General features: G+C 46.4%; 1 protein-coding gene across 2 annotated transcripts; it reads right to left on the bottom strand.

The window, feature by feature from the left end:
* Nucleotides 1-275: 275 nt before the first annotated feature.
* On the bottom strand, nt 276-27,985 carry LOC103170991 (killer cell lectin-like receptor subfamily F member 1). 2 transcript variants are annotated; one of them, XM_029082920.2, is made up of 8 exons: nt 27,799-27,985; nt 22,863-22,975; nt 14,994-15,109; nt 11,970-12,080; nt 9,330-9,437; nt 8,463-8,620; nt 4,472-4,584; nt 276-1,111 (listed from the first exon to the last, which is right to left on the bottom strand). In XM_029082920.2, the coding sequence occupies exons 3-8, from the start codon at nt 15,064-15,066 to the stop codon at nt 1,006-1,008; spliced, it is 669 nt and encodes a 222-aa protein (XP_028938753.1). In that variant the 5' UTR covers nt 15,067-15,109; nt 22,863-22,975; nt 27,799-27,985; the 3' UTR covers nt 276-1,005. The 2 variants fall into 2 exon arrangements, with proteins under 2 accessions (XP_028938753.1, XP_039770527.1); XM_039914593.1 differs by lacking the exons at nt 22,863-22,975; nt 27,799-27,985 and having other exon boundaries at nt 14,994-15,266.

The following is a 27,985-nucleotide window of genomic DNA, read 5'->3' as shown; positions in this document are numbered from 1 at the left end:
AGTCTTGCTCAGAGCAAGCTCAGATTCAGGCCCCAAAGTAATCTGGGACACAGTAAATGGAAATCCCAGATGGAAAGAAAATATGGATGGAATCTGATCCAACTATCTTATCTCTCCCCACAAATAACACAGTCAATCTATACATTCTAGGCAAAATTGCTCACACCTGCTCAGTGAGAGAAGCATACGGGCACCCTCTGAAGGAAGCAAAGCACTGCTTACTCATCCTGGTAAATGAGATGTGTGGTTTAAGTAACTGTCCCCTCTGAGCGACCTTGTTTTCGATTCAGTTTAATTTTTGTAAGTTTTCAATTAACATGTTTCATTGTTCACATCTGTATGAGGAATGGGTGTTTAGAAAAGATAACCTTTGTACTGCAAATATTGTTTTGGCTTCATTTCACCTTGGGACAGGCTAGTCACATAGCACCAATAATATGTCAGTAATTCCAGAGAGTAATTCTACCAACTCAATCTAGAGTTCCTGAATGAGCTGTGCTGAACTAGGGGAAACTTGAGTAACATGGAGCCACTTCAAGGATGAACATGAAGCTTCTAAGGTTTGCACGGTTAGCCAGAGGCAAGATCCATGACCTCTAATTCTTTGTCATACAGCCTCCAATGCTCTTGGGGTAGATGTGTCTCTTTAATTTCCACCCGTATGCACAGAAATGGTTGAATAGAATTCCATCTGGATTGAAGGAGTGGGACGGTCCTCTTCCTCGGGATTCAGCCACCTCTTGCTGATACCAAGAGGGAAGGAGGAAGGATAAGGGTGGAAACTAAATTCTCTCCTTCTGCTGGGATACTCTGTGTCCTTAATCATTTTCCTTGATCAGCTACAGAATGAAAAGAAAGATCCCAGAGGACAGTCCCCATCGCCTCTCCCAAGCCCTGGGGCTTGCTGGGACATCAGGGTTCAGGGGGAGGGCATTTGTTGCCTGTGTGACTCCAACAGTCACAGAGGCAGAGAACAGGAACCTCGCTGGGGCTCAGCGGGCCATACTACTGCTCACAGATCCAGGGTCTTGTATTGTTACAGTCCTCGGGATAAATCCCATCCTTTGAGAGCACAGCACATGTGCCCTTGTCTGAGCCTTTTACCTTGAACCTGTACAGAGAAGGAGAAAGTCTCTGTCAGTATTTATATATGCCCCCCAAACCGCACATAATCAAAGCCACGAAAACCAAAACATCAAACCTTGTCTAAGTGAAATCAGGCAGGGCTTCCAAACTCAGTGCAATTAACAGCCTTTACTTTCTCTTTCCTTTGGCTTTGGTTTCATGGCACTCTATGTCTAGGAGAATGGTGAGGGTCTGGTGAGACAGATCCTTTACCCAGAAAACAGGAGAAAGTGGGGGCAGGGGGACAATTGGAAAAGATTTTGTTTGTTTCTCTCCCTTGCCCTGTTTCCAGGAAGTAATTCTACCTCCCACATGCCTGCATTTCCTTCTGTAACACAGGGGAGGCAAAGTCGGCGGAGGGATAAACCCCTAACCATCCAGGAATTCAGCCAAGGCCTCTGCTGGCCAAGACCTCCTCCTCATCTTCCCCTGCAAAGAGTCTCTAGGCCCACAGAGAGGGTGGTGAGGGGTCAGAGGCGAAGAAGTCCAGCTGGTCAGGATTGAAGAAGCCTAAAGAGGCTGGTTTGAGAAGTGGGTGTCCCAGTGAGAGACCAAGGAGTCTGCAAAGTGCAGAGAAATTCCTTTCCCAGTGTCTACAAGGAAGGTGTCACTTCCCTCTACCCTTCCTACCCACCATCCATTTTATGGTATTCATTAAACACTTAGTAAAGTGCCGGAGTAATAATAATGTGGGTATTTGTTAAGCGCTTACTATGTACAGAGCACTGTTCTAAGCGGTGGGGTAGATACAGGGTCATTAGGTTGTCCCACGTGAGGCTCACAGTCAATCCCCATTTTACAGATGAGGTAACTGAGGCACAGAGAAGTGAAGTGACTTGCCCACAGTCAAACAGCTGACAAGTGGCAAAGCCGGAATTGAACCCATACAAGACAATCACGTGGGATACTTTCCCTGTCCCACATGGGGTTCACAGTCTTAATCCTCATTTTACAGCTGATGGAAGTGAGGCACAGAAGTTAAGTGATTTACCCAAGGTCACACAGCAGAAAAGTGGCGGACCTTGAATTAGGCATGGCTTAGTGGAAAGAGCACGGGCTGGGGGCACAGAGGTCATGGATTCTAATCCCTGCTCTGCCACCTGTCTGCTGTGTGATTTTGGGCAAGTCACTTAACTTCTCTGGAAAATGGGGATTAAGACTATGAGCCCCATGTGGGACAACCTGATTACCTTGTATCTACCTCAGCGCTTAGAACAGTTCTTGACACATAGTAAGGGCTTAAATACTATAATTATGAGAAGCAATGTGGTTTAGTGGAAAGAGCATGGGCCTGGGATTGAGAGGACATGGGTTCTAATCCTGCCTCCGCCACTTGACTGCTGTGGGAATTCAGCGAAGCCACTTAAGGTCTCTGTGCCTCAGTTCCCTTGTGTAAAATGGGGATTAAGACTGTGAGCCCCATGTGGAACAACCTGATTACCTTGTAAGTACCCTGGTGCTTAGAACAGTGTGTGGCACATAGTAAGAATTTAACAAATACCATCATTATGATTATCTAAATCCTTCTTACTCCCAGGCCAATGCTGTATCTCATGGGTCATGCTGCATCTTTGGCCTGATGCCAGTGGAGAGGGAGTCATTTTGACGGGTGGAAGAGGGTGGGGAGGAAGTGGAGGGGAAACCATTCAAACCCCCTTTGCTCTGATTTCTGTCCCTCTCTGCAGCAGCTGAGATGGTGACCACCATTATGGGGCAGGGCCACTAACCCTTGTGCCCAGGACGGGGGTTTTTCTGCCATCCTTCACTATCACAGTCCTAGGGCAGGTCTGGCTTCACACACCCTGGATGGTTTGGATGTGAGACTCTGAGTTTTGCCCTGCTAATTGGCATTTTTTCCCCAGGGCCATCTGTTTGAAAGAAAGTGGAGCCACTTTATTTCAGAGGAGAGAACAGCTCTCATCTTTGAGAAAGACCAAGTGGCAGCCATCTTTGGTGAGCCCTGGGTGGCTACTACCTTTGAGAGGGTTAACACTTCTGCTCCCACTAGCTTTGTGGGGGATGCTCTGCTGTCCCCACTGGCAAAGTTTCAGGGGGCTAAGCTGATCTCAAGTGATTGAAGCCAACCCCAAGCCCATAGTTCAGTGCTCTGCACATAGTAAGCGCTCAATAAATGCTATTGAATGAATGAATGAATGGTCTGAGTACCACCTCCCAGGAAGCAATAGGGTAATTGTTTGGGTGCTGAGAGATCAGGACAGAGAAATTGGGGTGCAGCGAGATCCAGGAATAGGAAGTGAGTTCACAGTTCATGTTGAAGGGCAGTCATTAGGGTGGAAGAAAGAAAGAAGGTCTAGGTGATAATAGAACTAAAGCCTCATTTGCCCTTCTTCACAGACCTGTCAGGAGCAGAAAGACAACTCTAGTGTCCCATTAATGTCTGCAAAGGACCACTAAACTATCCACAGGGATCCCTGCTGGTGGCTCTAGCTATCCAGAGTGTTCAGTCAGGGGTTTGGTCCCACTGGGTACAGCGAGTCAGAAATGGGGAGAGCCCCAGAGCAGCTGAGCTGCTGCTCCAGACAAGGCCCAGTCAGGCAAGGGGAGTTATGGGGGACAGGGATGAGCGGTGGTGGGGGCTGATGGAGGAGAAGCAGTTTCTTCTGGATTGCTGGGATCGAGGCATCGAGTTTGGGGATCGGAGACAGGAGTATGGACATTTGGAAAAGGGTGGGACTGACTGGAGATGGGGCTGTGCCTTTAGCTACAACCCTGAGAGATAATGGGACAGGGACACTAATCCTGTCCCCAGTGCTATCTGGCAGGAGACAACATCCCAACCAGTCGAGTCCCTGCTGGCCCTGGGGACCAAGATGCTATGTGAGTTTGCTGGTGATTCCTCCCTGAACCAGTCAGAAAGGGGCCATGGGGACTGAGGCACAACCAGGCTGTGCCCTGCCCCAGACTCCTTGCATGAGACAGGGTCACTGTCACTATAGACCCTGGCAGGGTCAAGAGCTGCAGGTATTATAATAATGGTACTTGTTGAAAGCTGTTCTGAGCACTAGGGCAGATACACGTTATTAAGGCTGGACACAGTCCCTGTCCCACAGGGAGCTCACACTCTTAATCTCCATTTTATAGATGAGGTAACTGAGGCCCATGGAAATTAACTTATTTACCCAAGGTCACACAATAGGCATATGGTACAGCTGGATCTAGAATCCAGGTCATCCTGGCTCCCAGGCCCATGCTCTATCCACTAAGCCATGGAACCAGGCCCAAGAGGGCCAGGAAAGGATGGGGGGAAACCGGCTTGTAGAGTTTGTGGTAATGGACAGTAACTCCTGCCTACCTGATCAGAGATCAAACTCCAGGAAATACTCACAGTTTCCAGTCGAGGGCAGAGCCATCCAGCCATGTCCAGTTGCTCCCAGGGCTGGGAATGTGCAGCCCAACCCAGAAATAACCTGCATATGAGATCTGCGACCACAGGAAACCCTGCAGAGAGTTACAACAGAGGGTGAGTGGAAATCATGACACTGTGGTGGTCTCTCCCTCTGCACAAACAGGGTCCCTGAAGTGCCCCCTCCTCCCCTCCTCCAGAGGGGTATTTCTGGACCAGGAGAGAATGACCAACTCCCTCATCCCACACCCCAGCACAAGTTCCTCCAGCTCTTCCCATCACCAGCATTACAGATTTTGGACCTTAATTCTTAGTGGGGAGATGGCACCTTCTCATGAGAGTACCAATGTGTCATTTACCATAGTCTGTTTGTGGGGCCAGAGGATGAGAGAATAAGGAAACACCTGGGTACTGAGTAATGTCAGAAGCTGCGGGTTGTCATGAAAACTCAGGACCCTGACACACACTCACAATCCAAGGCTCATATCACAGGGAAAACTAAGCAAATCCCAGATATCGCCTCCTGAGTTGTATCCTATCCCTGTGTGGGTCAGGGAGACAGGGAGTTGTTGGGGATATTTTCAGAGCTAATTTTGGGTTGGAAAAAATATGGCAATTTAATTGTAGTTTGAATTATTCATTTATATTGTCAGTCTCCCCCTCTAAACTGTAAGCTCACTGTGGGCAATTGAACTCTGTATCGTGCTCTCCCAAGCACTTAGCACAGTGTTCTGCACACAGTAAGAGCTCACAGAATATCAGTGAAGAAAGGGAACACTCATGATGGAGACACTGCATCTAGAGATGTGACTGAAAGGATTGATTCTCAACCAACCTTCCTCATGGTATATTTTCGCATAGGGGCAGCGGCCTAATGGATAGAGCACAGGCTTGGAAGCCAGAAGGACTTGGGTACTCGTCCAGGCTCCGCCACTTCTCTGCTGTGTGACATTGGGCAAAACGCTTAACTCCTCTGTGCCTCAGTTACCTCATCTGTAAAATGGGGATTATTCATTCAATAGTATTTGAGCACTTACTATGTGCAGAGCACTGTACTAAGCACTTGGAATGTACAATTCGGCAACAGATAGAGACAATCCCTGCCCATTGATGGGCTTACAGTCTAATCGGGGGAGACAGATGGACAAAAAAAGACAACTTAATCGCAATAAATAGAATCAAGGGGATATGACTGAGCTCCATGTGGGATGTGGACATGGTTGTGGCATTTCATGAATCTCCATTTCTAGTAGGGCCATAGTCAGAGTTCTCTTGGGCGAGCTACTAAATAGATTCTTAACTATCCACACCCTCAAATCAGGTTGTCTTTGTTGCATTTTGGGAGTCACCCCAGTCCTTTTCACTTCTTGAGGGCAGGAATCATGTCTACCAACCTTATTGTATTATACTCTCCCACACGTTTAGTACAATAGTCTGCCTGGAGTTAAGTATCTACTCTGTGCACAGCATTGTAAAAAACACTTGGGAGAGTTCCATAGTAGTAATAGACATCATCTCTGCCTTGAAGGAGCTTACAATCTAGTTTAGAATACAGACTTTACAATAAATTACAGTTGGCAGGAAATGATAGAATATATCAAATACAAAGGTGCTAAGAGGGATTGTGCTTAGGAGAACTAAAGTTCTTCTATGGTGAAGGAGGTCTGAAGTAGCACTTGGGTGACCAAAGAGGGAGATATTGGAAATCAATCTGGACAAGCCTCCTGGAGGATGGGTGGTTTCAGAAGGGTTTTGGAAAAGAGGATAGCTGATATGTCAGATCTGAAGAAGCACTAGAATAAAGCACAGTGAGTAGGTAAGTTTGAGAGGAACCAAGAGTGTGAGCTAGGGTGGTGGGAAAAGAGAATGGGTAAGTAGGAGTGCATTAAAGTCAATGGTCAGGAGTTCCTGCTGATGTGAGGAGAAAAGAGAAACCATTGAGTTTTTGAGGAGTGGGGAAATGTGTGCAGGATGAGGTTTTAATGAATCAGGCAACAGAGTAAAGTAGGAACTGGAGCGGGGACAGATTGGTGATGAAGTAGTCTAACCAGCAGCTGGATGAATATTGTGGCTATTTGGATGGAGAGGAAGGGGTGGATCCTGAAAATGTGGCAGAAGAAATGACCAAATTTGGTGACAGACTGACTACACTGCTGAAAAGGAGGATGAGTCAAGGATAGAGACAAAACTGTCAGCTCGCCTCAGGACTGTAAGCTCACTGTGGTCAGGGAATGTGTCATAGGGTACTTTCCCAAAGGCTTAGTAGAGTGCTTTGCACACAGTAAGCACTCAATAAATATGAATGAAGGAATGAATGAATGGTTAGCGAAATTGACAGGCAGGAAGGGCGGTTTTGAAAACTGTACTGGGAAATTTAGATGGAGGGATCTGGAGAGAAAGAGATGAGTTCTGCTATGGACAACTTGAGATTGAGATGCTGGTGCAACATCCATGTGGAGATGACTTTGAGGCAGGATGAGATTCAGGATTGCAGAAAAGGAGAGGGATCAAGGGTCAGAATTCCCAAGGCAGAGTTGGAAATCAATCAATCACTCATTGATTGAGCACTTACTGTGTGCAGGACACTAAGTGTTTGGAAGAGTGCGATGCAGCAATACAACAGACACATTACACATAGAGTTGAACTCCACACTTTCCTTCAAAAAACCTCCTTCCCACCAACCTTCCCATTACTGTTGCATTATGAGGACTATGGTGTTTATTAAGGACTTAATACGTTACAAACACTGTTCTAAGAAAGAGCTGGAGTAGATGGTAATCAGGTAGGACACAGTTCCTGCCCCACCTAGGCCTCAAAGCCTGAGTAGATGGGAGAACGGATATTGAATCCCCACTCTAGAGGTGAGGAAACTGAGGCACAGAGAAATGAAGTGGCTTGCAGATAAGTGGTGGAGCTGGGATTTGAACCCACATCCTCTGACTCCCAAGCCCATGCTCTTTCCACCAAGTCCACACTGCTTCATTATCCTTATCAACCCTCTCACCTTCACACCAGGCATTGTCAGCCAGTCAATAAATCCTACTGGTTCTATCTTCTCAACATTTAACAGTCACTTTAAGGAAACACTGGGGAATGACTGCCTTTATAATACCCTTTAGAATGCCCCAAACTGAAGTCCACGCCTAACATTGCAGTTCTTCAGGGTTAATCCCAGAAAGCTACACTGCCTGTCTTCTCTTTGTCACGTATTTGTTTTTTAAATGGTATTGACTAAGTATGTACTATGTGCTAAGCACCGGGTTAGATACAAGCTAATCAGGTTGGACTCAATTCATGTCCCACAAGGGGCTCACAGTCTTAATCTCCACTTTACAGATGCTACAATGGAGGATACAGTGTCCACAAGGAAGTCCATCCTATCTGGGGACTGATTTTTGCATTAATAATAATAATAATAATGTTGGTATTTGTTAAGCTCTTACTATGTGCCGAGCACTGTTCTAAGCGCTGGGGTAGACATAGGGGAATAAGGTTGTCCCACGTGGGGCTCACAGTCTTAATCCCCATTTTACAGATGAGGGAACTGAGGCACAGAGAAGTTAAGTGACTTGCCCACAGTCACACAGCCGACAAGTGGCAGAGCTGGGATTCGAACTCATGAGCCCTGACTCCAAAGCCCGTGCTCTTTCCACTGAGCCACGCTGCTTCTCCATTGGGAGTTGCATTGGGAGCCACGCTGCATTGGGAGTTGGGAGATCTTTGTTAGCACTTAAGACAAATTGTGCCCATAATAGTGGAAACCTCAGTCCCCAGGAAAGTTTTAGCTTTCAGCTTCCTCCCTCGCCAGGTCACAACTGCTCTAAATCATTATCAGACTGGCCTTCTTGGCTTTATTCTCTTTCCAAGTTTTCTTTTAGGTCCTGTTAGAAAACCAATAGCAATACCTTTGTGCCACTTAATGACAGAGCCCTCAGGCCTAGTAGAGACTTAGAACCAAGTTTCTTCCCTTACCAGATCACACATGTCCCGAATCATTGCCAAATTTGAGTGCTTTTGTGTACAGTTTACTTTGCTCTCATTCCAAGTTTTCTTTTCGGTCTTAGAAATCCAATAGCATTTCCCTTGGTGCCACTTCCAGTCTGCTGGGCATGTTTTCACCCTGGGTGTTGCTGGGAAGAGAAAGGAGATCAGCAGTTCTCAGGTCACTGAAACCAGAACCATCTTCCCTGGATCCTGGATGGGGTGAATATCGCTAAACAAGGTCCACAGCTCAAAGTCTCATTTTAACGAATGCCGTAATTATGATTATTATCATTATTACGAAGCAGTTGGGACAGATAAAGTGGAAGACCGAGGCTTTTCTAACAGGCTGATGGCAATGGATTCTCAAAGGGAATGAGATTAGAGGGTGACAGTCAATCGATCAGTGGTATTCATTGAGTACTCATACTCACTGGTGTGCAGAACACTGTACAAAATACTTGGGCCAATACAGTATAATAAGGTTGGTAGACATGGCCCCTACCCTCAAGAAGCTTAGTCTAGTGAATATTAGTGACTCCCTAAAGGTATAAGATATAGACCTCCAAAATAGGGGAGCACTGACCACTTAAAATATTCTGGAATCAGTCAATCAATAGTATTTATTTAGCACTTACTATTTGCAGACCACTGTACTAATGCTTGGGAGAGGATAATACAACAGAATTAGAAGACACCTTTCCTACCCATAAGGAGCTAACACAGTGAGCGCTCAATAAATACCATTTATTGATAGGCCCTCCACCTGTCTTCTGTATCCTAAGCCTTCCCAGGCAGTTACATCTTACTTTTAGTTATGGAGGTGTCCTATTCTAAGGTAGGGCTAAGTGAAGTTACCTGTTGAAATGGACTTTCCTCCCAGACCTTTCTCGAGGCAGTTGTTGCTTTGTGCCACATTTCCTGATTCTGCTGCCTGACTTTTCATCCCTTTCATTTGAATGAGAACTAGGAAGGGAAGAGAGACATTTGAAAAAGTGAAATTCCAACCATAGGTTTTGGTGGTCCTGTGAGAGTCCTGAATGGAAAAATGCATTTAATGAAATAGGAGAAAAGAGAAGGAAACACATGGCAATTATTCCTCACAGTGGGAGATGCTCCCAAGGACTGATTGGAAACTCCTGGAGTTTTTCTGGGAACATAGCAAGATAGTGGAGAAGGTAGAAGATGTGTTCTCTGAGCCCTCTGGGATGGCTTTGTAAGTGTTAATGTTTTAAAGCAGGAAAAACTGAGCCCCGAACTGTGGAGCCTAGAGCTCCTGTCAGGTGGTCTTCTCTGGATGGGCACTGACTTCTTCTCCAGGACTCACGGTTGGTGTGTTGGAAGGATGGGAGGAGTTGAGGGTGAAAGGAAGGGGATGTGCTGTTTCTCACTAGCAGGGAGTACAACCCTGGACAAAATGAGTCTGCCCTAGGAGAGTCTAGGCCTGCAGAGAGAAACTGACAGAGAAATTAAGTCACTTGCCCCAGATATTGCAACAGGCAAGTATCAGACATGGGATTAAAAGGCACATTCTTTGACTCACAGCCCTGGGTTTTTTCCTCCGGGCCATGATGCATCTCATCTGCTTTTGACACAATGGACCATTTCCTTCATCCTCAACCTAATATCTGGCTTCGGTTTTTCTGACAAAGAAGCAACCGGCTTTTTCCAACTCTCTGATTGAGCCTTCTCACAGTAATTGCTCTGTGGTTCCTCCTCTACCTTTCTAAGTGTGGGAGTTCTGCAAAGTTCATTTTTCAGTCTCTAACCTTCTCACTCTGTATTCACTCTCTTGGGAAGCTCACCCATTCGCACGCATCAGCTACTACCTCTATGCAGATGGTTTCCAAATCTACTTCTCGAGTCCTGACCTCCCATCTGGCTTGCAAAACATAACCAGCCCTTCAAATTCAGTATTCTAAAACAGAGCTTCTCAATGACCCCCAACAAGTCCCCCAACAACACATTCCAAATTCCAACTTTCCCAATAATAATGCCACCATCCTGCCTGATCTAAAAGCCTGCAAACTCAGTGTCATCCGGAATTCTTCATTGTTCTTCAATTCAGTCATTCAATTTACTCCCAAATCCCTCCAGTTCTTCCTACAAAATATCTTCTGGATCTCCTTCTTCCTTTCCACCCAAACTACTCCCACCCAGATCTAAGCTCTGGTTAGATCACAGCTGTGCTCTCCCATCAGCTTCTTTGCTGGTTTTTCTGCCTCCACCCTCTCCCCTCTCCACTCTATACACCTTAGTACTGCTTCCCAGATCATCTTTTTGAAGTACCACTTAGTATACAACTCTCCTCTCCTAAAAACAAAAACCCTCCACTGGCTTCTCGCATCCTTTGGCATCAAGCTGAAATGCTTCACATTCAGCTTTAAAGGCTCCCAACAACTTTCAGTCTTTTCCCCTTCCATTCCCTAGCTTTTTCTCTACATTTCCCCCCTAGATCACCTTCTAACTTTTCCTTACTCTTGTCTCTCCTGTATCCATCCCCTCATCTTTGCTCTTCTCCTAGCCCAGAACTCACGCCTCATTAAATACCACAGACCACAGACCAAAGCCCTCCTAAAATACCCTCTCCTTCAAACAGCCTTCCCTGATTAGTTCCTGCATCCCAAGTCAAACAAACCTACCAGCCATTTTTCGTATTTGAGCCTACTTTTAGCAATCCTGATCATTTTTGTATAATAATTGAAGTATTTGTTAAGCACTTACTATGTGCCAAGCAGTGTTTTAAGTGCAGAAATAGATACAAGGTAATCAGGCTGGCCCAGCTGGGCCTCACATTTTTAATCATCATTCTATAGATGAGGTAACTGAGGCCCAGAGAAGTGAAGTAACTTGTCCAAGGTCACACAGCAGACAAGTGCAGAGCTGGCATTAAAACCCACATCCTCTGACTCCCAGGCCCATGCTCTTGCCTTTAGGCCATGATGCTTCTCAATAGAAATGCACTGATTCAAATCTACGATCCATTATTTACCTCGATTACTCTGAAAATATTTTGATGTCTGTCCATGTGGTTTGGTTGCATGTGGTTTAGAAAACATTTCACCTCCCTAGTTTGTATATCCCAAGCAATTAGTAGAGTGTATTCCACCCTATAAGAACTTCATAGGAACTATTTCTACGTCAACATACATGCTCTGACTTATTGCCCTGGATTGTAACCTCATAAGGGTAGGGAACCTGACTTCCAACTTTGCTGTGTTGTATTCTCCCAAGTGCATCGTACTGTGCTCTGCACACAATAAACACTCAATAAATACCACTGATTGATTATTTGATTCTTTACCTTGGAAAGTAGGCACCATTATTTTAGGGTTTCTAATTTTTACCACTCCTGTACAAGAATCATGGCTCAGAGATCAAGCTACATTACATAACGGTCAGTTAAAACCTAAGACAAATTGAGTGGGGTTTTAGGGGAGATTCAGTTCACCCCGCTTCAATCAGGCACTCCTAACTCAGCAGGAAGAAATGACTTACCTGAACAAATCAGTACCAACACCACTATCTGGAGAATCAGGATCACAGTGTAGGCCACTTTCGGGAGGATCCCCATCCACATCCCCAGCCTCTGAGGGGATCCATGGGAATCTGTAACAGGAACCATTTCAGTGACAGCCTGTCCTCAAGCCATGGATTCACTGGGGTCAATCGTTTTTTGTGGGGTCTTGACCTGGCAACCTCAAAATCACTCTTAAATGTCCTAGAAAGTCCGGGACTCTGAACCCAAGCAAGGTGTCTTGGGATTTGAAAGCACAGAAGAGTTTCACAGCAACGGAGCCAACTTTGATCTAATTGATGATTATGGCAGCTTTCATTCATTCATTAAATCGTGTTTATGGAGCACTTGCTGTGAGCTTTAGGCTAGCCACTTCCCTATTGGTGCCAACCATTATAATTATTATTAATTGTGGAATTTAAGCCCTTACTATGTGCAAAGCACTGAGGAAGAGGCAAGCGCATCAGGTCACACCCATTCCCAGACATTCATGGGGTTCACAGCCTAAGGGACCCTGCCTGGAAGATGGGTGTTGGGACATGAAAGAGTTAGGGGGAAGATCAGCTCCTTAGCTGCCTTAAACGAATCAGAGAAGGCTGAGGAGGGGTCGGGGCAGAGCTCGTGAGTTGCCAAAACAAGAAGAAAACTGTTCTGCGTGGTGATAATCGATATCGACCACCCCGTTCTCATCGCAAAGGGATTTGAATAGTTGCCAAAAATCAGCGTGTCAGCTTGATTTGTGAATGGCAGTTCTCTGACTCTGAAGCTCCTGTTTGGGCCCGGTCCTGCCGAGGGGCAGAGGGGAAGTTTCAGTGTGCAACCTTTCTGAATCATCTTTCCTATGGTCACAGGACAGGAAAGGAAAGAGGAAGAGAGGGAGAAGCTAAGGGAGAATATGAAAGCTTAACATTTCCTGGCAAGGGGATGGGAGTCCAGAGAGAAGCCGCAGAAGAGCTGAAGCCCCTAAGTCACTACTGGTTTTAATACTGATGCTCTGACTGGCCGGTGGGAAGAGTTCTCCCTACTGGGGCCCTGCCAGAAATCATTTCAGTGCTCGTGACCACCTCAAATCATGGGGGAACAGTGCAGCCCTGAGAAATGGACAGCCCCAGCATTGGCCTTTCTGCTGTCAGAAATGATTGGGTTATGTGTCCTTCTCCAAAAAATGGTAGTTGAAAGAGCAGCATTTATACAGCATCCACCTGGTGCAAGGCATTCCACTAAATACTTGGGAAGTCCAGAATAATAAAGCGACATGTTTCCTGCTCACAATCAGTTGTATTTATTGATTCATTCATTCAATAGTATTTATTGAGCACTTACTATGTGCAGAGCACTGTACTAAGCATTTGGAATGAACAAGTCAGCAACAGATAGAGACAGTCCCTGACATTTGATGGGCTTACAGTCTAATCAGGGGAGGCAGGCAGAGAAGAACAATGGCAATAAATAGAGTCAGGGGGAAGAACATCTCGTAAAAACAATGGCAACTAAATAGAATCAAGGTGATGTACGTTTCATTAACAAAATAAATAGGGTAAAGAAAATATATACAGTTGAGCAGATGAGTACAGTGCTGAGGGGATGGGAAGGGAGTGGGGGAGGAGCAGAGAGAAATGAGGGGAAAAGAGGGTTTAGCTGCGGAGAGATGAAGGGGGGGGCGGTAGAGGTAGTAGAGGGAGAAGAGGAGCTCAGTCTAGGAAGGCCTCTTGGAGGAGGTGAGGTTTAAGTAAGGTTTTGAAGAGGGGAAGAGAATTAGTTTGGCGGAGGTGAGGAGGGAGGGCGTTACAGGACTGCGGAAGAACGTGGCCCAGGGGTCGACGGCGGGATAGGCGAGACCGAGGGACGGTGAGGAGGTGGGCGGCAGAGGAGCGGAGCGTGCGGGGTGGGCAGTAGAAAGACAGAAGGGAGGAGAGGTAGGAAGAGGCAAGGTGATGTAGAGCCTTGAAGCCTAGAGTGAGGAGTTTTTGTTTGGAGCGGAGGTTGATAGGCAACCACTGGAGGTGTTTAAGAAGGGGAGTGACATGCCCAGATCGTTTCTGCAGGAAGATGAGCCGGGCAGCAGAGTGAAGAATAGACTGGAGCGGGGCGAGAGAGGAAGAAGGGAGATCAGAGAGAAGCCTGACACAGTAGTCTAGCCGGGATATAACAAGAGCCTGTAGCAGTAAGGTAGCCGTTTGGGTGGAGAGGAAAGGGCGGATCTTGGCAATATTGTAAAGGTGAAACCTCAAGAACAAGGTACTGCTATAAGGTTGATTTTGGAAGAATGGACGCAGTATGTTGGGGAATAAGAGATGAGAAGAACTCACAGGTAAAGAGGGGAGGACAAACAATAAGAGACACCCTGAGGAGGTATCCCCATGGCCATTTCAAGAATAAGAGGGACAACCAGCTTCCAAAGCTACAAGCCCAACCCAAACCTTCAAGGGAATTCCCAGAGATTCCTGCCCATACCCAGTCCCCACCAACACCTGTAGCCACTGCCAGTACTCTCTCACTCTCCTCTTTCCACCTGGAGAAAACCCGGGTTACATTCCCCTCCCTTCCTATGAAATGACCTCGGTGTTATGTATTTCAACCTGGCCTTGATTTACAGACAGTTGTCCCTCCCACACAAATGGATGTATGTGCACAAAGACACACACCCAGAGCAACACACTGATGTCTTGATTGTATGCTCGTCCTCTAGACTGTAAACTCACTGTGGGAAGGAAACCTATCTACCAGTTCTGTATTATTGTACTTGCCCAAGCTCTTTGTAAACTGCTCTGCATATGTCGGCACTCCTTGAATATGATTGATTGATGACACTATCTCCTTACATTTGCTTTAGCTGACTGGATCTCTGGGTGCTACCAACTCATCCCATCCCACTCTCAAAGACAGAAGAGATCACCTTTTCTCTCTCTTCCCCATTCCCCCCTCTTCTTGAACTCCGGCAGCCCGGGCCTGGGGTAGGAGAGAACTAGGATACCTGATGCAGAGTGGGAGAAAATTGGCAGTACCTGGAGGTGGGCAGAAAGATGCCTTCTGCTTGGCCCGGAGCTGGAGCACTGTGTAGCCTTCTTCATCCTGCATCTTCCTGCCCCCGGCTCAGGGTGGGTTTGCCAGACCTGGGTCACTGAGAGGGAGAGAGAAAGGGTCTTCTAGGGAAGCACCTGCAGCCACAACGAGGGGAGTCTGAGCAGACACTGTGGTGGATGCCTGATCTCAGGTCCTACAGACTGAGTTCACTTAGAAGGAATCGGAAATGGAAACCACAGTGAGAACTTCATGAAATCCAAACGCTTTTGACCTCAGCAGCAGTCCTTCTTCTTTCTCTTTCAAAACCAGAAGATATTTCAACAGATTTCCAAATGGGTGGGCTTCTAACTGTTTGAAGTTGGACAATAGGGAGGGCCAATCTCCTGGGCATTCATGTTTCACCAGACTCATAATAAGCTCCTGGAGAGATAGCATAGTGTCTTCTAACTTTATTACACTCTCCCAAGCACCTCACAGTGCTCTGCACCCAACAGAAGCTTAATAAAATTGATCAATGACTTGGCCATTTACATTAAGACGATTAATACCATCAGGTATAACTTCCCTAAAATCACCATTCGTCTTCATCAGTCCCTCCCTCTCCTGGCCCCCTCTTCAACTTTCCCATCCTTCCCATCAGTATCTACAGGCGAGATCTCCTGCCTCCTCTCAGAAGACACCCTCTCCACATGCGCATCCATCCCCATTCCTTTGTATCTTATCAAAACTCTTGTCCCTTCCTTCCCTCCATAACAGCCATCTTCAAGCCTTCACTCTTCAGTGGCATCTTCCCCACTGCCTTCAAACATGCCCATGTCTTCCCCCCATCCTAAAAAAAACCCTCCGGTGATCCTATAGCTCCCCCCAGTTATCACCCTATCTTTCTCTCACAATTATAGAGTCCTACTCACCTGGTGCAATGCACTGTACTAAATACTTGGGAAGTACAGAATAATGAAATGACATATTTCCTGCCCACAAGGACCTAACCTTCTGAAAGGGGATACAAGCAAAAGCTATACAAACTGTAGAGTTGGCAGTGCATGTACATGAGTGCTAAGGAGGTTGTAAATAAGATGGTGAGTGTGATTGTTGGATGGAGATAGTACAGTTCAGGAAGATGAGAGCTTGTGGAAAGCTTCTAAGAGGAAGTGGGATTTTATGGAGCATTTGAAATTCAGGGTGTGCCTGAAGTGAGGACAGAGGGAGTTTCAAACTGGAGGAAAGCATTAGTGAGGGGATGTAAATGGAAGAGTTGAGAGGGAGCTAAAAGGATGGTTTTGGAGAAATTAAGGTAGCAAATTGAGGAATGTCAGGAGAGAACACATAGGTAAAGAGTGGAGGAGGGATGGGAAGAGATACCTTGAGTAGTCACTGAGGCAGCCTCAAGGCCAGTTCAGAACATGGGGGACAACCAGCTCCCAAGGCCCCAAACCCACCCCAAACCCTTACAGGAAATCCAGGAGATCTCATCCCAACCTCGGGTCTCCCCTAATAGCTGTAGAAGCAGCCAGAACCTCCTCACTGCCATCCTTCTGCTCTGAGAAAACCTGGGATATTTTCTCCCCACTGAGAATTGATCTGGATGTTTTGTATTTGAAAATGGTCTTGTTTTACAGATACTTCTCCCAAACAACACAAGCATATGTGTGTGTGTGTGTGTGTGTAGATGCACACAAGCAATCACACACAATGCAGCCCTAACTATATGCTAGCCCTCTAGACTGTAAGCTTGTTGTTGGCCGGGAATATGTACCAACTCTATTATATTGTGCTTTGCACATAGTAAGCACTCAGTAACTCTAATAGATTTATTGAGTGATTATGCTTTCTCCTTACTCTGAGCTGTAGGTAACTGGGACTCTGAGTACTACCAACTTATTGTTATCAGAAACACCTTCTTCTCCTTCCCCATTCTCCCCTTCTCTCGAGCCTCCATCAGCTCAGGCCTGGAGTACGAGAGAGTTGGGATGCCTTTTGCAGAGAGGGAGAAAACTGGTTGTACCTGGAGGTAGGCAGGAAGACACCTTCTGTTTGGAACGGAGATAGAGCCTTCTTCATCCTGCATCGTCCTGCCCCCGTGGCAGAGTATGTTTGCCAGGCCTGGGTCATGGAAGGGGAGAGAGAAATGGTCCCCGAGGCCAGTACCTGCAGCTGCTGTGAGGGGAAACTGTGGCAGATGCCTGATCATGGCTCCTAGAGGCTGTCAGCCTGAGGAACCAGAAATGGAAACCACAGTAGGGACTTGGTGAAATCCAAACACTTGGTGATGTCATCAGCAGCAGTCCTTCCCCTTGCTGTTTCAAAGCCAGAAGATGTTTCAACAGATCTCCAAACTAAGTTGGATTTATACAGTTTAAGGTTTATAGTAGGAAGGGTTTATTCTCCTGGGGATTCAAATGTTTTAGCACAGTCATAGTAAGCTTCTTGAGAGATAGGATAGTGTCTTCTATCTTCATTGCATTCTCCCAAGCATTTCACAACACTCTGTCCCCAGAAGATGCTTAATAAACATGATCAATGGCTTGGTGGATTGATTGGTTGTAGCAATAGAATTTACTGAGGGCCTAGTAAGTGCAATGAAATTTTCCAAACAATCCAACAAGTGTTTGGGAAGTTCAACAAAAGCACAAGAGGTTCCTTGCCCACAAAGAGCTCATCTTCTATAGGGAGAAACAGAGCACTATTGAATCTACCCAGGTGTGCTTAAGGGCTGAGGAAGAGCTTAACTGTAAGAGGATGCTAAAGGGTCCTTAAACTGCTGAGAGTTGGGAAAGGCTTATTGGGAAGGAGGTGGAATGTTAGAGGGGCTTTGAAGGTGCAGAGGGCTGGGATCTGCAGGATTTGGAAGGGAAGGGAGTTTCTGGCCCTGGGGACCAAGGGAGTAAGGAGATGGAGGTGGCAAATGAGAACAAGATATAGGAAGGAGGCAGACTTGAGATGAGGGACATGTGAACAGGGGAATAGCAGGTTAGGACAGCCAGGAAGAGAAGTGGATTGACCTGGTGGAGAGCTTCAAAGTCCATGGGAAAGAATCTTTGATGGGGAAGGATTTGAGGACTATGACAATTATTGGAGGGACAGGAAGAGGATTCCCTCCCTGGGTGGTCAGTAAAGGGAGCTCACCAGTCATGGAGGTCAGTGCAGCTGAGGAGAGAATACACAGGTGAGAATCAATTATAGCAGATGTTTATGACAACAGGGTTTTAAAAACACAGTTTGGCATTTCATTATTTTTATTGTTTGTCATTTATTAAAGATAGTTTACAAACCACGGTACAGAGTGTTAGCATAACTGCAGGAAAATTGTCTGAGACTCATGCCCCCTGGCCCACAATGGACCCCCAGCCTACACTGGGGAGGACAGGCATAATGAAAATAAAGGGAAATTTCACAATCAAGAATCTCCAGGTAAAAGATATTTGCTAAACAGTACTTGGAAGGAGTTGATGTTATTTAGGTCTCTCATTGCTCCAAGACAACAGATCGTGGTTTAAAACTACCCCAATCATCCCTTTGTTCTAAGTGTTATAGAATTCCCACTCCTAGGGTTCAGTGGCCACTATTGGATCCTTAAATCCTCCCCATCTATTATCTTAAATTCAGTTTGCAACTATTCCTCTCTGCAGCTATTAAAATATAAATGCAGATAATAAAATACCCCTATCTCATATGCAAAGTGATGAAGGTGGAATGCAAGTAGAAAAAAGGGATACCTTGAAAATTATGCTTAAAAGAATTGGTACCATTTCAGGTAGAAATTTTGAGTAGAAACTGCTAAGAGGTGCAGGGCAAACATGCTATATTAATGCAACCAAAAAAAACCACTGAAACCAAGGACTTCTTGAGAACTACCTGATGGATTTTGCAATTTGGTTGGGATGGGCCAGAAAAGAAAGGATTGAAAGTCAAGGGGCTAATATTTTCTTTCTCTAGGATCAGAAAAAGTAATGTTCACATCTATAGATAGAAGTATAAATTTTGGAAAAAATATGTAAATATATAATTGGCAAAAACCTTCCTTCCCTGAATCCTGGACACATTTTCTGGTCCATCAGAGAGCTACTCCACATTTGTGGAGTCGTGTCCTGCATAATTTGAATATTATATAAATATCCCAGGGAGCTGGGATTGGTCATGTTAAATCTTGCTCATCTTAAATGCTTGAATATCCTTACCCAAACTGATTCCCTACTCATAATGTGCTCAGATTCAGGCCCCAAAGCATTTGGGACACAGCAAAGGGCCTTCCCAGATGGAGAGGAAAGAGGAGAGCAAAGAAGTTGGGGATGAGATTCCACTATCCCTTCTCTCCCCACAAATAACACAGTCAATCTATACATTCTAGGCAAAATTGTTCATAACTGCTCAGTTTGAGACACATAAAGGCACCTTCTGAAGAATGGAAAAAGCACTGTCTATTCAAACTGGTAATCGAGGTGAGCAGTTTAAGTAAACTGGTAATCGAGGTGAGCAGGTTAAGTAACCATCCCCTGGAAATGACCTTGTTTTCAATTTAATTTCTGTAAGTTTCGAAAATTAAAATGGGCTTCATTGATCTTATCTGCAAGGGGAGAGGATGTTTAGGACAGATACATTTTCTATTCTAATATTGCTTTGGATTCCTTTCTGCTTGGGACAGGCTAACCACAAATCACCAGTAACATGACAGTAATTCCAGACATAATTCTACCAAATCAACCTAAGGGTCCTAGTTTAGCTATGTTAGACTAATAATAATAATAATGATGATGATGGTATTTGTTAAGCGCTTACTATATGCCGAGCACTATACTAAGCGCTGGAATAGATACGAGGTTATCAGATTGTCCCATGTGGAGCTCACAAGACTGTGTGAAACCTAAATCACACTGGGATACTTTAAGGATGAACTTGAAGCTTCTAGGGCTTACACACTTCACCAGAGGCCAGATCCATGAATTCTAATTCTCTTTATCCTACAGCACCCAGTGCTCCGGGGGTAGAGGTGTCCATCTCATTCCCACCTGCAGGCCCGGAAATGGTTGAAGAGAAGTCTGTCAGAATTCAAAGAGTTGGACAGTCCTCTTCCTCAGGATTCAGCCTCCTCTGGCTGATGCCAGATAGGGAAGAAGGAGGGACAAGGGTGGAAACTAAATTCTCTCCTCCTAGGGAAACAATCTTTTTCCTGAGTCATCACCCAACTCACCTACAGAATGCAAAGGAAGAACCCAGAGGACAGGCCCCATCCCCTCACCCAAGCCCCGGGACATGCTGGGACATCAGGGCTCAGGGGAAGGCCAGGTGATGCCTGTGCATTTCTGTCAGATCAGGAGTCAGAGAGCAGGAAACTCACAGAGGCTCAGGGGGTCCCACTACTTCTGGCAGATCCAGAAATTTACATCCTCACAGATTAGAGGGTAAATCCCATCCCGCGAGAGCACAGCACATGTGTGCCTTCTAGCTGAACCTTTTTCCAGGAACCTGTGCAGAGAAGGAGAAAATCTCTCTTAGTGTTTACACTGATCCCCCAGACCATACATGACCACAGCCATGAAAACCAAAACATCAGACCCTTTCTAGGTGAAATCAGGCAACGGGCCCAAACTCAATGAAACTAACAAGCTTTACTTTCTTTATCCTTTGGATTTGTATTAATAGGAATCTGTCTTTAGGTGAATGGTGAGGGTCTGGTAAGAAAGATCCTCTACTCATGAAGCAGGAGAAAGTGGGGGCAGGGGGACAATTGGAAAAGATTTTATTTCTGTTTCTCTCCCTTGCCCTGTTTCCAGGAGGAAATTCTACTCCTGACATTCCTGCCTTTCTTTCTGTAACCCAGGAGAGGCCAGGTCGGTGGGGGGAATCATCAAGAACCTCCTCCCCATCTTCCCTCAATCAGTCTCTAAGCCCACAGAGAGGTTGGCGAGGGGCCAGAGACCAAAAGGTCCATCTGCTCAGAAGCAAAGGAGCCCAAAGAGGCTGGGTTGAGAGGTGGGTGTCCCAGTGATAGTCCAAGGGGTCCCCAGTGGGCAAAGGAATCCATCCCTCTACCCTTCCTGCCCACCATCCTTTTTTATGGTATTTATGAAACACTTACTTTGTTCCATGCAGTGTATTAAGTGCCGGGGTTGATATAAGACAATCAGGTGGGACACGGTCCCTGACCCATGCGGGGCTTACAGTCTTAATCCCCATTTTACAGATGAGGGAAGTGAGGTACAGAGAAGTTAAGCGAGTTGCTCGAGGTCACGCAGCAGACCAGTGGTGGAACTTGAATTAGAATCCAAATCCTTCTTACTCCCAGTTCAGTGCTCTATCACTTGGGCCAAACTGCTTCTCTGGCAATGGAGAGGGAGAGTCATTTGGAGCCAGGGAAGAGGGGAGGTGGAGGAAGGTTGGGGAGGGAGTGGAGGGAAACCATTCAAACCCCCTTTGCTCTGACCTCGGCCCCTCCCTGCTGCAGCTGAACTGGTAAGGGCCATTATGGGGCAGGACTTCTGACCCATGTGCTCAGTGCTGGGGCTCTTCAGAGATCCCTCGCTGACACAGCCCCAGGGAAGGTCTGGTTTCAAACACCCTGGGCAGGTTTGGGTCAGGGACCATGAGGTTTGCCCTGCTAATTGTCATTTTGATCCCAAAGCCATCATTTCGAAAGACAGCAGAGCCACTTTAATTTCAGAGAAGTGAACAGCTCTCATCTTTGAGAAGGACCAAGTGGCAGCCATCTTTGGCAACCCCTGGGTAGTCACTATCTTTGTGAGGGGCAACACTGCTGCCACCCCCACCTTTGTGGGGGATGCACTGCTGTTCCCACTGGCAAGGTGCATGGGGGCTATGGCTAATCTCGCCTTCGGAAGCCAACCCTGCCCCAGGAGGTCTTAGTGCCAACTTTGAGGAGGTAGTGGGGTGAGTAATGGGTTGGGTTTTGAGACAGTGGGACAGGGTAAAAGTGGGGTACAGTGAAATCCACCAGTAGGACGTGAGTTCACAGTTCAGGTCAAAGGGCAGCCATTAGGCTGGAAAGGGGGCAGAAGATCTAGAAGGACCAGAAATGATAGAACCAGAGCCGCAGTGGCCCCTCTTTAATAAGCCCTCTGGACCAGACAGACAACTGTGGTGACACATCAGGGTTTCCAAAGGGCCACCAAAGTACCCTCAGCTATCCCTGCTGATGCTTTTAGGTGACCAGTGTGTCCATTCAGGGGTTTGGTCCCTCTGAGTGCAGAGATTTAGGGATGGGGACGGCCCCAGCTCAACTGAACTGCTGCTCCCGGCAAGGCCCAGTCAGGCAGGGGAAGTTACCGGAGACAGGGATGAGAGGTGAAGTGGGGCTGAGAGAAGAGTAGAAGCCTCTTCTTGAGCACTGGAGTCAAGGAGATGAGTTTGGGGATCACAGATGGGTTGGGGGTGATTTGGAAATAAGACAGGGTCAGGCAGAGGAGATGGGACTGTGCCTTTAGCTACGACTCTGAGAGGAAACGTGACAGGGTCACTATTCCTGTCCCCAGTGGTATCTGGCAGGAGGCAACATCCCAGCCAATCCAGTTCCTACTGGCCCTGGGGACCAGGATGTTCTGTGGGTTTGCTGCTGACTCTTCCCCAATCCCTGTGCCAGTCAGGACGGGGCCAGTGGGGCTAAGACCCAACCAGGCTGTGTCCTGGCCCAGACGCCTGGTGTGGGGAAAAGTCACTGTCACTGCTGACCCCAGCAGTTCAGTGGCCCCTCAGAGCCAGAGAAGAGCTGCAGGGTTCTCAGGGGACCAGACTCCAGGGGACAAGGAAGATTGAAGGAAACCAGCATGTGGAGCCTGTGGTAATGGGCAATCATTCCCTCCTCCCCGTTCAGAGACCAAACTCCAGAAAGTACTCACAGGTTCCACTCAAGGGCAGAGCCGTCCACCCAGGTCCATTTGCTCCCAGGGCTTGGAATGCGCAACCCGAGCCAATAATCAATTGAGGGTGAGATCTGTGTCCAGATGCAGCTCTGGAGAGGGAATAGTAAAGGGTCAGTGGAAATTTGAGACTCTGGTGGCTTCTCTTTGCACAAACAGGTTCCCTGAAGTCCCCTGACCTCCACAGGGGAATTTCTGGACCCAGGAGACAATGACCAAATGCCCAATCCCATACCCTGGCAAAAGCCACTGCAGCTCCTCCCATCACCAGCAGAGTAGATATTGGAGCTTAATTCTTAGTGAGGAAATGGCATCTGCACATGAGAGAGACAGCGTGTCATTTACAGTAATCCAATTGTGGGGCAAAGGGATGGGAAATTGAATAGGCACCCGGATACTGAGGGATGCCAGAGAAGCAGCAAGTTGTCATGGAAACTCAGGAGACTGACAGTGTTCAGGATCCAAGGCTAATGTCACAGGGAGAGTTAAGCAAATCCCAGATATTACCCCTGAGTTCTGTCCTATCCATGTGTGAGTTAGAGAGACAGGGATTTGATGGGGAAACATTCAGAAATGATTTTCTGTTGAAAAATATATTTTAATTACATTTTAATTTCATTTTTATTATAAATCATTCATTTATATTACTCTGTCTCTCCCTCGAAAATATAAGCTCACTGTGGACAGTATGGCTCTGTTGTACTATACTCTCCCAAGTGCTTAGCACAGTGTTCTACCACAGGAAGAGCTCAGTAAAAACAGCGATTAAAGGGAGCATTAGGGATGAAGACACTGTAATTTGCCTGAAATCACTGATTCCCAACTGACCTTCCTCATGGTATCTGTTGACATCTTCCTTTAAGAGTTATTGATGTAAGCCCGGTGTGGGCAGGGAATGTCTCTCGTACTTTGCAAGTGCTTAGTACACTGTTCTGCACACAGTAAGCGCTTAATAAATACGATTGAATGAATGAATTCAGAGTTTAAAGTGTCTAGCACAGCTCTACTTCTGCTGTTGCTAGTATCAAACAATCAAAGATATTTAGTGATCACTTCGTGTTCACAGAATACTGTGCTAAGCACTTGGGAGAGTACAATAGAGCTGGTAGACATGTTCCCTGTCAAAAAGATTGTCTGCCCAAGAAACACAGCACTGAAATGTTTTGTTCCTTCTTTTCCCGAGAAGGCTTTTTTGTGTGTTTCTTTCTGATCCAACAACGTAATAGTAATTTTGATTTCTGAAATGGATAAGTGTAGATCAGCTAAGGGAAGAAAACACATGCCAATTTTCCCTCACAAGTATCCCTCCAAAGGGTTGTTGGGGAAAAAAGGAACCTAACTCATGGAGTTTTTCAGAGGACAAAGAATTGAAAATAAGACAGTGGAAAAGGGAGAAGGCGCGTTCTGTTAGATGGTCTTCTCTGGTTGGGTCCTGGTTCCTTGTCCAAGACTCAATGTCTTCTAGGTGGCTGGAAGATGGCAGGGTTAGGGGGCATGCCTTTTTCCCCCAGCAGGGATCAAAACCCTGGACAACGAGCCCGTCCCAGGGGAGTCCAAGCCTGCAGAAAGCCGACTGCTGGAGCCAGAGTGTCCCAGGAGCCACCAGATATGTGGTTAGCAGGTGGGGCTCGCAGTGAAGCCCAGAGATGAATCCAACACTGAGAGGAATCAACCACGAAGGGCCCTGCCTGACCTGTCTGTGGCTGCTGATTCAACTACAACCGCTCAGTGCCGCTCGGGGTACAAGTGGGACAACCTTCCCCCAGCCCAGATGTGGACCTCAGGCCCCGCTCTCCCTGACCTCTCGTCAGTAAACCTACCCCAGAGAACTCTTCCCTTTGACCAAGAGAGAGCACATATTCTGTGCTCACCTCCGCTTTCACTTCCCTCTCCTATTCTGAAACTTGGGAACTTCAGTCAATCAATCAAGCAATGGTATTTATTGAGCACGTACTATATACTGAGCACTATACCTAAGGCTTAGGAGAGTACAACACAACAGAGTTGGTAGATTCCATGTTGATGATCCACTTGACCCTCTGTCTTCCTCCTGCCCTCTAAATCCACCACTACCCTCATCTCTGGCTGTCCCAGCTCATTTCCCAAAAGCAGGTACTACTCCTCTTCTCCCCACTCTATTTACAACCACCCACTCTCTCATGGCTTACTGGCTCTGCCTTCAAAAATGCTCAAGCTTCCCCATACTTCAAAAGCCATATTTTAACCCCCAGTGTTCCTCCGGGTACTACCCTATCTCCCTACTTCCATTCCTATCCAAACTCCTGGAATGGTTCTTACATAATAATAATAATGTTGGTATTTGTTAAGCAATTATGTGTAGAGCACTATTCTAAGCGCTCGGGTTGATACAGGCTAATCAGGTTGTCCCACATGAGGCTCACAGTTAATCCCCATTTTATAGATGAGGTAACTGAGGTACAGAGAAGTGAAGTGACTTGCCCACTTGCCCAGTCAAACAGCTGACAAGTGGCAGAGCAGGGAGTCGAACTCATGACCTCTGACTCCGAAGCCCCGGCTCTTTCCACTGAGCCACGCTGCTTCCCAACGTTCATTTCCTCTCCATCGACTCTCCTGTCTCCCCACTACAGTCAGGCTCCTGACTCTTTCATCCACAAGTAACACACGATGTAGGGTACCAAAGACCTCCATGAAGCCTAATCCACAGAGCTATACTATGTCCTAATCCACCTAATAATGATACGTGGTATTTGTTAAGTCCTTCATACATACCAAGCACTCTACTAAATGCTCTGCTTCATGAGGCTCACAGTCTACAGGGGAGGGACAACAGGTATTGGACTCCCATTTTACAGATGAAGAAACTGAGACACAGAGAAACTAAGTGACTTACCCTAGGTCATCCAATAGGCAAGTATCAGAGCTGGAATTAGAATCCACATCCTCTGACACACCCATGTGCTCGTTCCTCTAGGCCACAGTACATCTCATCTGCTTTTCACACAGTGGACCATTCCCTCTATCCTCGACCCAATATCTGCCCTCAGTTTTCTTGAAAAATGAGCCCCCTGGTTCTCCCAGTTTTCTGACTCAGACTGCTCACAGTTTTGCTTTATGGCTCCTCTTCTACTTCTCTAACTGTGAGTGTTCTGCAAAGATCTCTTATTGGTCTCTTCTCTTCTAGGTCTGTATTCCCTCCCTTAGACAGCTCACCCTCTCCCATGGCTTCAGCTACCACCTCTCTATAGAAAAATACCAAACCTACCTATCTAGCCCCGACCTCTCATCTGGCTTGCAAAACATCACCAGGCCTTCAAACTTATTATGTCTAAAACATAATACACACAAAACTTAGAGAAACAGCTTGGCTTAGTGAAAAGTGCACGGGCTGCACGGGCTTGGGAGTCAGCGGTTGTGGGTTCTAATTCCCTCTCCGCCACTTAACTGTGGGATTTAGGGTAAGTCATTTCACTTCTCTGTGCCTCAGTTACCTCATCTGTAAAATGGGGATTAAGGCTGTGAGCCCCACGTGGGACAACCTGATTACCTTGTATCTACTCCAGTGCTTATAACAGTGCTTGGCACATAGTAAGCACTTAACAAATGCTATTATCATTATTATTATTATTAACAGATATCCCATTGTTCCCCCTTGCCATGCTCCTTATTCCAACTTCCCCATCTCCAGTAGTAACACCAACACTCTTCCTCTCCCAAAAGCCTGTAAATTCAGTGTCATCCTGAACTCTTCACCATCCTTCGATCGTCCCATTCAATCTGCCCCCAAATCCTGTAGGTACTTCTTACACAGTAGCTCCTGGCTCTGCTCCTTCCTCTCCCCCTAAACTGCTGCCACCCAGATCTAAGGTCCGATTAGATCACAGCTGTGCTCTCCCAGCAGCCTCTCTGTTGGTTTTTCTGCCTCCACCCTCCCCTCTCTCTATACTCAGTGGGGCTGCTCCACAGATCATCTTTTTGAAGAACCACGTGGATACATCTCTCCTCTCCTCAAAACCCTCCACTGGCTTCCCACATCCCTCAGCATCAAGCCAAAACTCTTCACATTCAGCTCTAAAGGCTTCCCGACAACATCTGATCTCGTCACTCACAATCCCCAGCTCCTTCTCTACATTCCTGCCAAACTCACCTTTAACTTTCCTCACTCTTGCCTCTCCTGTCTTAGTCCCCTCATCCTCACTCTTCCCTCAGACTGGAACTAACTCCTCAGGAAATAAGACAGTCCACAGACCGGACATTCAAAACCCTTCTCAAATCCCTACTCCTCCAAACAGGCTTCCCTGATTAATTCCACATCCCAAGTTAAACCTACCAGCCATCTTCACTACTTATGAACTTATATCTATCCTAAACACGTTTGTATATGTGCATATTCAAATCTACAATCCATTATTCACTTTAATTACTCTATTTGAAGAGATGTTATGTCTGTCTCCCCCTTTAGGGTGTAGAGTCTATGGTTTCAGAAAATATTTCACCATCCCATTTTGTACATCCCAAGGAATTAGTATAGTGTGTTTTTTGTACCCAGTAAGTGCTTCATAAGAACTATTGCTCCTTCAAAATACGTGCTCTGATTTGTTGTTCTAGACTGTAAGCTTGTTGTGGGCAGGGATCCATCTTTCACCTTTACTGTATTGCATTCTTCCAAGTGCATAGTATAGCGCCCTGCTCACAGTAATTGCTCAAAAAATACCATTACTTGAATGACTGGTTATTGACTATGGAAAATATACACCATTATTTTGGAGGTTTTAGTTTTTACCTCTCTTTTACAGGAAACATGGCTAGAAGTCAAGACACATCATGTCACTGTCACTTAGAGACTAAAAGAAATTGAAGTAGGGTACCAGGGGATTATTCAGGACACCCACCCTTCACACAGGCATCCCTAACTCAGCAGGAAGTAATGACTTACCTAAACAAATCAGCACCAACATCGCTACCTGGAGAATGAGGATCACCGTGTAGGCCACTTTCAGAGGGGTCCCCTGCCACTGGGGGCATCCACGGGAATCTGCAACAGGAGACATTTTGCTGACAGCCTGTCCTCAGGTCATGGGTTTCCTGGGGTAAATCCTGTTTGGAGGGTCCTGACCTGGAGT

Source organism: Ornithorhynchus anatinus, chromosome 17 (genome assembly GCF_004115215.2).
Source record: "Ornithorhynchus anatinus isolate Pmale09 chromosome 17, mOrnAna1.pri.v4, whole genome shotgun sequence".
Taxonomy (NCBI): Eukaryota; Metazoa; Chordata; class Mammalia; order Monotremata; family Ornithorhynchidae; genus Ornithorhynchus; species Ornithorhynchus anatinus.
The sequence above is the reverse complement of the archived record's forward strand: the minus strand, read 5'-3'. Positions and strand labels throughout refer to the sequence as shown.